Source organism: Saccoglossus kowalevskii, chromosome 13 (genome assembly GCF_978046115.1).
Source record: "Saccoglossus kowalevskii chromosome 13, keSacKowa6.1, whole genome shotgun sequence".
Classification (NCBI taxonomy): Eukaryota; Metazoa; Hemichordata; class Enteropneusta; family Harrimaniidae; genus Saccoglossus; species Saccoglossus kowalevskii.
In genome coordinates, this window is record NC_140653.1 from 30,361,565 (window position 1) to 30,373,912 (window position 12,348).

The following is a 12,348-nucleotide window of genomic DNA, read 5'->3' on the forward strand; positions in this document are numbered from 1 at the left end:
TGCAACCATAGACACTACTTGTTTATCACATAGCACCTGCAACCATAGACACTACTTGTTTATCACATAGCACCTGCAACCATAGACACTACTTGTTTATCACATAGCACCTGCAACCATAGACACTACTTGTTTATCACATAGCACCTGCAACCATAGACACTACTTGTTTATCACATAGCACCTGCAACCAGACACTACTTGTTTATCACATAGCACCTGCAACCATAGACACTACTTGTTTATCACATAGCACCTGCAACCATAGACACTACTTGTTTATCACATAGCACCTGCAACCATAGACACTACTTGTTTATCACATAGCACCTGCAACCATAGACACTACTTGTTTATCACATAGCACCTGCAACCATAGACACTACTTGTTTATCACATAGCACCTGCAACCATAGACACTACTTGTTTATCACATAGCACCTGCAACCATAGACACTACTTGTTTATCACATAGCACCTGCAACCATAGACACTACACTGCCCATGTTACAACAGTGATTCCATTTAGAATGCAGTTGGAATCAAATTCACCTTTCATACATGCACCCTTAAAAAGGGAAATGGGTGAATAGACTGCCATTCAGTCAATGAAAAAAAACAAATTTTGAGAGATGTGCTGAATTAGAACATCTTTAGAGTAGACGATTGGCTGGGACTGAAGCTGGCATACATTATAGAGAATATTTCACTGTAAACAATGCATTGTTATGCAAATTATTTATTCCACGCCGACATCATCTATTGATAATTACATCAAACTGAATGCATAGACCTACAGGCTGTGAAAAGACAGGCCTGAAAACAAAAGTTATACTAACATGGCCACTAGATGGCACTCTTCACAAGTGACACCAATGGGAAATGGCATCAGTAAGAAATCTAAATTATTAAAAAGATACAAAATCAATATGTACTGATGGAAATTATGCTTTTTAACTGAATATTAACAGTGACTTCATTGAATAAGATGTTAATTGTTAATTCAAACCCTTCATAGCCTTTCGCTCTGTACAGGAAATAATAATGTAATTGTAGGCTAACCAGTGGATGACTAAAACTTGAAGCCAATTATCAATAAGTAAAAAACACACTAGCTAGAAAATCTCAAGTCAGTCTAAGCAGACAAGATTTTATTTTAAATTTTCTGATCTTGAAATGTCTTGTCAATTCCATCATGAGCAATCTTACATCATATCCTTGTTTTTCTTATTTACAGTCAACACAATATTTCTCACTCAGGAATGCTCTTTGTCAAATAAATTATTCAACTATTTGAAAAGTTCTTGGACACTGTACCAAACACTACTATACAAGCAGACTTAAAGCTGACACAGAGCAGGCCTGGAGCTAGCCCAGGGCTTGCTAATTAATTGTTGGGCATTCATGTATTATGATCAGTTATACAACACAACACCATTATCAGCAATATTCTTTATCAAATAAATTTTAAGCTATAGATGCCTCCATTTATATTATAAAAGTACAAACATTTCATATGTGTTATCAGTATGTATTAGTATAAGGGCTTATTTTGTTGATGTTGAACATTTTTTTTTTTAAATTATGGATTTTGTACTTTTGGGTCTCAAATTTGCTTTGGGGTAACATTGCATGTACCAGGGTAACACAAAAATGTTGATTTCGTTGTCATGGAAACACCAATGTTAACTAATTAAATGCATGCGATGGGGATAATAACCTATTGCCATGCATATCAAATGAATAATTAGCAGAATAGAGGGACGTGCCTGCCAGGCCAATCCAATCATCAAGCCTCATCTGAATGTGAATGAGACTAATTCAAAACAAAAATATTTCATTTGTACTAGTAATAAAGATGAATGTAGTCTTAAAAAAAAAAGAAATGTCATAGTGTGTATGGTGTTAGTGGAGCATACTGTGTTTTATTCTTTTCAGTAAAATTTGTGTTCGTGTGTAAAAGTCAAAATGATGTGATTTCATATATTCAGACGTTAATGAAAAAAACATGCATGAAATTTGCTGGGTAATCCAACCCTACATTCTCAATACTTTCTTAAAAAAAATAAAATAACTCATATTTGATTTGCAAATAATATTAGGTCTCTGATATTTTCTCCTCTATAATACTACTTTCCCCTTCACCACATTGAACTGGATCATCTGGAGTTTGTTCCTGTTTTCGTCTCAACGCTTTCAGGAATTTTCTCCGCTTCTCAGCTTTCTTTTTGTTAGCATTCTCCATTTTTTTACTACAGGAGTTGATTTCATCCAACTGTTCCTTCGTCACATTCTTGCTAGCTTTCAATAACGTTAAATAAACACCACCTGGTTGTCGTCGTCTCTTACCATCCTGAATAAGTATCAAAAAAGTAAAAATAAATACCACTGATAAATTATAAACAAAAAACTGCATCCTCATGTCGTAAATTTTGATTGCAAACAGTCAAGAAATGGACATGGCTCTAATCAGCATTTGCTGCCATTTTGAACCCAATCTTAAAAAACATTATGGTACAAACAAAAAGGGACATTACCAAGTAGTTGTCATGTGTAATCAAGATCTAGGTCCGGAATGGCAGAAATGCTTGATTTAGATGAATTTTAACTATAAAATGGGCACAGTTCACCCAAATTGAATCGAATAATGTGACACTATGTATCTATAAAGTTTGAACATGATTGCTTAAGGCATGTCAGAGATGTAGCCCTGGAACAGCTTTCATTCAAACAAAATGGCCACCAGTTGGCCATTTTAAATCTGATCTGAAAAACAAAATGGCATTAATCAAGTCTCTGTAATTACAAATGTATATACAGAGTACAAAATCTATCCATAAGAGACAAAGATCTGGTTCCAATTCGGGCAGAAATGCTTGATTTCAATGAATTTTTAACATTAAAGTGGACGTTATTCATGCATCAGAGATCAGATATATGATGCAATGTAATCAGCCAAGGCATGTCCAAGATGCAGGTCCAGATGCATAAATGAATGGATGGAAAAACTGACGTACACATGGAGGTCAATTCTTAAGTCCTTGTTTTTGATGCAGATGAGTGGATATACATGTAGGTAAACGTATCATATTGGTAACTGCACTTGACTATATTGTTATCAAAAATTATACAGTAGTAAATCACAAAATTGAAATGATGTATGGACAATGTTCTAATGTATGAATGAAATCTGTTAACATCTGAGGTTTCAGAATGGCAGGCTCAATTTAGTAATAAAATGACTAACATTCAGTAATCCTAAAACATGCTGCAAAACAAATGCATGTGCATATGTGTGAGATAATGGGCACCTAAATTTTGAACTTCATTCTAGGCATGTGAGATATACATGTACTACAGGTGCTGACATCTGCACACATGGATGGATGGTATTATTTATCCTATTTAGGCTGTCAACCTAGAGTGAGAATTTTACAAAAAATGGAATTTTATGAGGAGACGAAAGCATAAATTAACCTGATACAAAGTGTGCTTGTGACATGATTTGGTGAACACTACATATACCTGTGTCATTAATCCACCAGCTTGTTCTACATCTTCAGTTTCGTGTAACAGCTGCAAGGCAGTTTTATTGCCAACGATTTCAGTAATTCTGCGTATTAAGTCGCCTTTCTGCTCTCGTAGTCTCTCAATAATTGCTTTAGCAACAGTTTCCGGATCATCGTCTTCGTTAACCCTAATGGGAATGCTATATGGATTTTTTCTTTCACCAAGTCGGTCTCTGACATTGGGCTTTCTCCCTAGCCTCTCTCTGATGTGTGAACTACGACCTAGCCTGTCTTTAGCACTTCTTTTGCGTTTTCCACGATGTCTATCACCTCGATGTACGTGTTCCCTGTCTCGTTCTTCGTTATAATTGTCTCTGTCATCGTAATGTCCACCACGTGATCCATGTCTCTCATGCTCTCTATGTTTTTTGTAGTTGTAAGTTTCAACCTCCCTGTCTGTTAGAGACACGGAAGGATCCATATTAAAATTATCAATTTGGAACTCAACACCTTGCTGTTCTTGCCCTTGTATCACTTTGGCCCAAATATTGTTTCTTTTTTTTGATGATTTTCCTACACATTGTGTTGTAGATTCTTCAGTACCTAGCCCATTCTGTCCATTAGTTTTATCTACGTTGTCATTATTGTTAACAGCAGTCACTGAAACAGCATCATGTTTTCGTCGTTTCCATGACAATCCATCATCGTCATCTGAACTGCTCTCAGATTCACTATCCTCACTATACTCAAATGACTTTGACTCTCTATATATTTCCATGTCAAAAGTGATTTAATTTAGTGAGCCAAACCTACAAATACACAATAAAGAAAACAATTGCTTGAACGATAATTCTTATTTTAAGTGAAGTACATTAGATGCTGCAATTTGAAGTATAACACGCACATCCCATGTTACAACACTATTTAGATAAATGAAGCCCTATTTGGATTGTATTATTTCTGTAAAGCAAAAAAACGGAACCAAGGCCAGCTTAGAAAAATAACAGGATTTTTACATAGCAGCTAGAGAAATATTTTTTTTTGTCTTGAGTAATCGTGAAATGCACCATCGAAGTAAAACTACAGGCCTTTGCTTGCATATAGTTTTACTAGATTCCAGAGACTGCTATACAGCAACCCTGCATCTATAAAATCTCAGACAACTAATAAACAGATTGGAAACGCGGGTACAAATGTATTTCTTTTGATCTAACATGTGTCTCGTGTTTACTTTTGCGATAACGTTTTAATCTTATAAACAACTGGGGGAGATAAGAAAATGTCCATGAAGTCACGCGAAAACGCACAACCTATTGCGAGATACTGCGGTGTTTCAACAGGAAGTGATGCAAAAGTCAGACTGAAGTGTCATATTTTCCTTACGTTAGTGATTCTCGTGGACCCACAGACATTCATAAAACAGGTTCGGGTAACAATAAAACAGAAAGTATAAAATTCAGTTGCAGGTCAAACTAAATAGCAGTGGAAATAAATCAGGTGGAAGTAAGTAATAAGCGTTCCCTCTCATGATAGGCATATTTCATAACATAAGACCAGCTTTGTTGTAAATATTGTGATGTGAACTATCCTAGAAAAATCTAGTCACTATTGGGAAAAAATTGCCGTGTTCTGGTAAAAGTCTTTCTTTTTTCTTAATTATGCATTCAAGAAAATTACTACGAAGATAGTTTATGCATTAAAATAATTGTCACTTTTCTAAAACATGGTCAATTTTGGCTAAAAATATATTATTCGGCAACTCAAAGTACAACTCTCTCGTTTCCGGCTGATCTGATCTGAACCGAATACAGATATGACTAAAATACACTCAAGACCGATGATTTCTGATGTGTGCACTCGCCATTCGGCAAAATTCGACAAAGCGCGGGCCTCCAGCGACGCACGTTCACTGGGGATAAGGCCGATTGACACCTCTAAACAATAGCGTTGCCAGTCTGACAAAATTAACGTAGCTAACGTAATGATGATTAAATTATTAATACCATGCGAGACAGTGATTTAAATAGTAAACTGTTTAAAGCAGGTAATTTTTCTGTTATGTACATTGTGTTCAATTTCTCACGAAGGTAATCAAAGCCGATACAATCATCTTTTAAAGGATGCTCTGCACCAAAAGCAATTTTATTTTTAACACCTACTTTCCGTCAATTACTGAGATAGAAAGGGTGATGGCAGCCTTACTCAAGGTATTAACAGGGGTGTTGAGTAGCGACCGTATGTACTTCTTGGCCGGTCCCCTTTGATATACCTCTATAAAACTCGCTACAATGAGTTGAATTCATCATTCTGATTCCTATTTCTAGACTGAGCAGCATGTCTGCAATGTTTACAGCAAACATAATCATGATCGATTCTTATTCGAATACTGCTTGACACATGTGCTGATACAACATACAATTTGTAAATATGTTTCTAACCTTTCAATTAACTTGTGTTTTTATTAATCGTGATCGTGATCTGTTTTAATAAAGAAGACACTATTAATAAACCCATGAGTGTATATGTGGTTTTTATGTTTTCAATGCACGACCCCCTCTTTCACGATAAGTCACGTTTTTTGCATGAAATAATTTTTATAAACCAAAATGACTAAATATAATTCAAATTGATCAATCGAGAAAAGATATGGCAATATCATCGTAAGTTCTCATTAATATTATTCAGCTAGTTCAACATCATCCAATCAGCATGCCCTTCATTTTGGTGGCTGTCACAGTTTATATGTCACTTAAGGTTTGTGGCCATTATGGGCATAACAATGTAGAGCTCTTGTGCCAATCATCAAATATTTAAATTTGAATGAAAGCTGATGATCAGTATTTACAAATTGTTTTACATGTACATATATTTATAAACTAAATTACTACTTTCTGTAAAACCTTATTGTCATTAGAATATAATTAGCTAATGATATCGATAATTCTTTTTATATCTGCTGGGGGTTGGGTAGTGATTTCATACGCATATGAATTGATGGGCAGGGAGACTAACGAGAGAAATCGCACTATTATATTTGGTTAACTAGGACAATTATATTTTGAAAACGTAGCTTAGTCATATCCATGGTTTCGCTTCGGTTTGGGTCCAAATATGTCCCAGGCTTGGTTGGCGCTGATGAATCTATTCAAAGCCAAAATTACCTAAACCTGGTAGCTTACGAAGATTTCTAGATGATCCGGCCCTGGTTTGTTGCGGCCCTGGTAAAAAAAAGACGTTCCGGCCCTGGCTTGGACGTTCCAGCCCCAAAACAGTTTGGTCGATCCGGCCCTGGTGTAAATTATATTCGATACATGTTCATATCTAATGTTAATATATTAAATGCACAACGAATGCTTGACTATCTTGTTTAACAACTATTTTTCGTCTTTTGCTGGGCATTTTCACGATTTCACACCGTGTTTGACAGATGTATGTTCATTTATTCGCCGCCTATGCACGTGAACGGCAGACATTAGATTACGCATCGAATACAATCTGTTTTAGTCAGGGTTCGAATACACATTCGTGGTTTGTCGCGTAATGAACGTCAATATATTAAATGTGTGACTATCTTATCCACAATTTTTTTTTCATCTTTTGTAGGACTTATCAGAGTTCAAGGAAAGATTGCAGCCAATTTTAACACTTACGTTTTAGCACAATGCAAGGGTCGTACACACCTTCCGGTCGGGCGGTACGTCAAAGTACACACAATCATTGTAATGGAAATGAGGAGTGTAGCAAACATGCTCCAGAGACAATGTGTCAAAGTACCCGCGAATATTTAAAGTGTAGGGAACCAATTTTCTAATCAACATGATTAGTTTTCTGCAAACGTAATGTAGCATTAAATCTGCTGATTTCAATATATTTCATTTGAAACATTTGCTAGACATCATATAGAAAATCACTCCGGCACTAGGTCCCACATTACCAGTACATGCGGTGTAGTGTGGTACATGTATCATCAGGCGCCACCTGACTCATTGTTGCCTAGTTTGAGTTTTTTTTATAATCAGTGGGAGTGATATAATGCGACCGTGACATGGGACGATTTATTTATTATCAGTGGGACTGATATAATGCGATGTACCGTAACATGGGACGATTTATTAATTATCAGTGGGACTGATATAGCGATTTCGACGTAAAGAGGCTGTTATAAAATATCAGTGGGACTAATATGAGACGATGCGATACAGATTATCAGTGGGACTGATATAGCGATTTTAACGTAACGTGGCAATATAAAATTTTCAGAGAGCGAGCAATATAGAATTCAGAGCAGTTAACTGATAGCTAGACTGAATCAGAATGACTGAACTGTGCTTTGCTCCCTAGTCTTATACACTGAGTGTGTGAACGACATTTCATTGTTCATGATATTGACCACGCACTTACTTCTAGTCAAGTTGTTAACACCTTCTTTTAGCCGTGAATTTTTTTCTTTCAACAATGATTTGCCGCCAACCGACAGGTCATTGTTTGTAATTTAGCGTATAATCACGATTACTTTTAGTACAAAAAGTCGACTATTTAACATGGCGACAAAGTGAGGCATCTTGCTACATTGTTACATTTCGACTTCTGCTCTTAATTTATTCACGCAATTCCCCATGGAAACACATGCAAACGAACCACACAAACGCGAACCCTATGCGGAACTAAAATGTATCGCTCAACAACCAGAAGCACAACGTACAAAAAAACAGTTTATTTGTTTATTTACTGAAAGACCAATAAAACCATTTTGTCTGCCTTCTACATTCTTTTCCTCTGTTGATTAACGTTCTTAATTCATTACGTGACAAACCACAAATGTGTATTCGAACCCTGACTAAAACGGATTGTATTATATATGTATCCAAGTTATCTGTCTGCGGGCCACACATGTTCACGTGCACAGTGTTAATCACTCAGGCCATATGGTGCTTAGTACAAAGGTGGCGGCGAGTAAATGAAATAAACATCTGTTGCATTGTGTAAAATATGGTGTGAAATTGTGAAAATGCCCTGCAAAAGACGAAAAATAATTGTTAAACAAGATAGTCAAGCATTCGTTATGCATTTAATATATTAACATTAGATATGAACACCTATCGAATATAATTTATACCAGGGCCGGATTGACCAAACTGTTTTGGGGCCGGAACGTCCAAACCAGGGCCGGAACGTCTTTTTTTTACCAGGGCCGCAACAAACCAGGGCCGGATCGTCCTGATACCCCTACGAAGCCCTACCAGAATCTATTCGAAGCCAAAATGACGTGCAACCCACATTTGCCTGCATACTTATTTTTTGACATTTTTTACAGCAATTGCTTTTAAACAATTCTATTTATAATTTTTATTTTTTTTTACTGTACAATATAGAGGGCTTTATTTTCAAATACGCGGATAATTTGGAATACTGACTTGTAACGTTTGATTTGAATATTTTTCTGAAACATCATGCAATTCAGTGCTCAATTTTACCCAATAAGTTTACTCTTACCTGATATTTAACACTTATCAACAGAGTGGAAACGTCCGGCAAACGTCAATGCTATGTTTTACGGTTTACCCGGGAAAGGAAATAAAAAGCATCTTGACATTTGACTCATCACCTTTGACCACACGTTTTTTTCCTGGCAGTGCATGCTGGGACAATTATCATCCAAAATGGACGCATATATGTTTAGTCGCTCTCGTATTCTAGTGGCGTTTTAGCTGTTTTCGTGTCTGTTTCGGGCACAATGAACCGCCATCAAGTGCTAACGGGTGCGGTCAATGCAGGCGATAGCTGTTTTGCCATCGGACATGTAGATGGTATACCATTCACGGTAATTTTTCTTTTTTATTTGCTTGATTATATCTGGCCGGTGAAATCTTATGATGACTGAGAGTGGGCGTTCAAACATTCATGAATTCATTCATAATTTCGCTTCTATTGATTATCGGCTATGAGTGTGTGCTTTAAATCCAAGGAACGTCTAATTTATGTCTTGTGTTATGTATGAATATGGTTTGTGAAGTGTCAACATCTCTTATTCAGGTTTGTATGAGATTTTAGATAGGAGTACCGAGTGGGATATTCAGGAAGTGAGAATGAATGAATCGCGATAGTCCACTCATGTGACTGAAACTTTCATCAGTGACGTGTTCTAAAGAAAATTTTCTCGTATAAATATATATTTTAGTATAATAGTTTATTCTTATTTATAGTATATATCTTGATTTAGTGGACATTAGTTTAGATTAAATTTATTCATTGATAATCAACATCCATTTACGATATTAATATTAATATAACAATTGTACGTGGTTGAATGAATCATTGGTTTATCCAATTCGTTATTGTCCATCTTTAAAGTAACTATGATTCCAACATTTGTAGTGTTTTGTGTAAAGGCGAGGAACATGCTTTGTAACTCCACTTTGAATGCCCTGATGTCATTCACAATAACTGTACTAGTATTATTTTCAGGGGAATCCTGGTCACATTGCTGGGTGACTTTCATTAATTAATAAACACTTTGTTTTATTGTTATTATGTACATATTGAAGGGTTTGGGAAAAAATTGTTTAGGGTGAGACCGAAAACAAAAAATGTCTATGTTGGAAAAATGTGAATAAAGACTTTTCTTCAGGCAATAATTGAATAAAATATTTGCAGAATACTAAATTTCTTCCCCAGATTTGGAATTTATAACCCCTATAAATGTGCCTGCATCATAGCTTAAATTGTAGCCATGTTTTGATAGCATTGTGTAAAATGTTGTTAATTAGTTAATAATCAGTAGTTCTTTATTTACTCGTTCTCACCGACCAGCATTTTTTACTCACTGTGGTTCAATCTACAAATATATTTTGCTATGAAATGTTTGCCATAACTTTTCTTCATACTGGTACTTGTGTGTTTTTCATTTATGCATCTCAGATTTCTTCACAAGCTTTTACCTAGTGTTAAAAGTTAACAGAGATCGTGCAATCATAAAAAATACCAGGGGTCAAAAATATTCAAATCAATGTTCTCTCAAACAGCTGGGGTGCATTCTCTCTTCATATTGTCGGTTTCCATGGCTACTACAGAAGTTATGAGCTTACTTTATTAGTATTATTGCATTACATATTCATTAAATATTCAATGCCATTAACATCATATAATGATTATTACTGACAGTAACATTTGGAAAAATGAAAATTACGAACATACAGTATTTTCAAAACATCATACATGGAACATCACAATGGAACATCATACATGTATACACCATATTAATAATAACAGAAAGTACACCAAAGCAATAGCACAATTTAGAATAAGCCACCACCAATAGCAATAGAAACAGGTTCGTTGCTACAAAAAACCAATCATTGTATGGGCTGTAATTTATTCACTGAACATAGAAATAAAATAAGCAACATGATATAACAAATCAACTTACATGTAGACTTTCAAAACACAAATAAGAAGAAACAGTTTAAGTACATTATTAAAACATCAAATATCAAAATATTATCAGCACTTTGACACTATTTAGTCAACTGTAGTAAACAACATTCCGTTCAACCAACAGTGAATCAGCTATTCCATGTTTTTTGTTTGTTTTGTTTTTTTGCTTGATTGATTTTTCCCACCATTTGCTTTATGGTTTTAACAATGCTCTATTCTATTCTATTGTTATTCCTGAACAAATCTAAATAACCTTATTGTCATTAGCATATAATTAGCTTCATGTTAAAGATAATTCTTGATCTTATGCTTTCATGACAGTTGATATGCTGTATATAAAATGAGTGTATCAATGCCACCCACAGTTAAAATGAATTGATTTGATTTATTGATGTGAAAACTTATGCAAACACACCTAGTGTGAATATGAAATCCAGCTTTAGTGTTCGATCACATGGTTCAATGAACATTTACCATCCTTTATTTTAATACATACATATATACTGAGTTTTTTGATTATCCTCTTTACTTTTTTTTTATTTTACTTGACTATGTTTATCTTCTATAGACAGAATAATGTCAATAAAGTTGTCTTATCTTATCTTATATAAAAGAGACATTTAGGGTGATGCATAAATGTGATAACCAGAACCCATATTGAATTCAGAGGACACTACTTAATTGGAGGCTGAATTAAATGAAAATGCATTTTTGTTAGGTACACTGTAATCTGAGCAGCCTGGCTGTTTGGACTTGATTGATATTAATACAACAAAAGGGATGTGGACATACATACATTTACCATTGTAAATGCAAAAAGCTTTATAAGCAATTCTACTGGAATCACTACCCTCTTTCCATATACTAATTGAATGACCATGATTGAATAGAGACTCCTTTAATGTACAAAAGAAATGTTGACTTCTGTTGTTACATTTAATAATAACTGTATTCCTCATCAGTGAACTGACTGAATTATATTCTTATTCTTTACAACTCATTAACTCAAATAAATATTATCACTAGTGAATCAAAAAACACAAGACGTACGCTGTTAACTAAAGGTTGCCAATATGAGACATGGACTGATCCATGCTTGTGTCCACATACAGCTTACATATATATTACAGCTTGAAATTAGCCAACATATATCAACACATGGGAGTTTATCTAATTTTCTTAAATACTGATATAGCATGTATACTATGTAAATATAGCATGTATACTATGTAAATATGTAGTATACTTACCAATGAACTTAATGCAAAATTCTGAAATGTATATGCTCTATTTAGAATGCATCTTCAAATAAAATGCACAGTGAAACTCTTTTATTGTATGCTGTATTATTAAAGTATGACTTAATTTGACGATAGACACAAATCTGTAATATTCATAGTGCCAT

The 12,348-nt window shown here is 34.9% G+C and overlaps 2 protein-coding genes across 2 annotated transcripts in view; one reads left to right on the forward strand and one right to left on the reverse strand.

The window, feature by feature from the left end:
• Positions 1–723: 723 nt before the first annotated feature.
• On the reverse strand, positions 724–9,141 carry LOC100370111 (phosphorylated adapter RNA export protein-like). The gene is made up of 3 exons (XM_002736002.4): positions 9,003–9,141; positions 3,526–4,318; positions 724–2,353 (listed from the first exon to the last, which is right to left on the reverse strand). The coding sequence occupies exons 2-3, from the start codon at positions 4,285–4,287 to the stop codon at positions 2,099–2,101; spliced, it is 1,017 nt and encodes a 338-aa protein (XP_002736048.1). The 5' UTR covers positions 4,288–4,318; positions 9,003–9,141; the 3' UTR covers positions 724–2,098.
• LOC100370854 (dmX-like protein 2) overlaps positions 9,138–12,348 on the forward strand; it is a 72,811-nt gene continuing 69,600 nt past the window's right edge. The window contains exon 1 of the mRNA XM_085507401.1: positions 9,138–9,330. Within this exon, the coding sequence (XP_085363527.1) occupies positions 9,244–9,330 (87 nt within the window). The 5' untranslated portion in view covers positions 9,138–9,243. The remainder of the gene's footprint in view (positions 9,331–12,348) is intronic.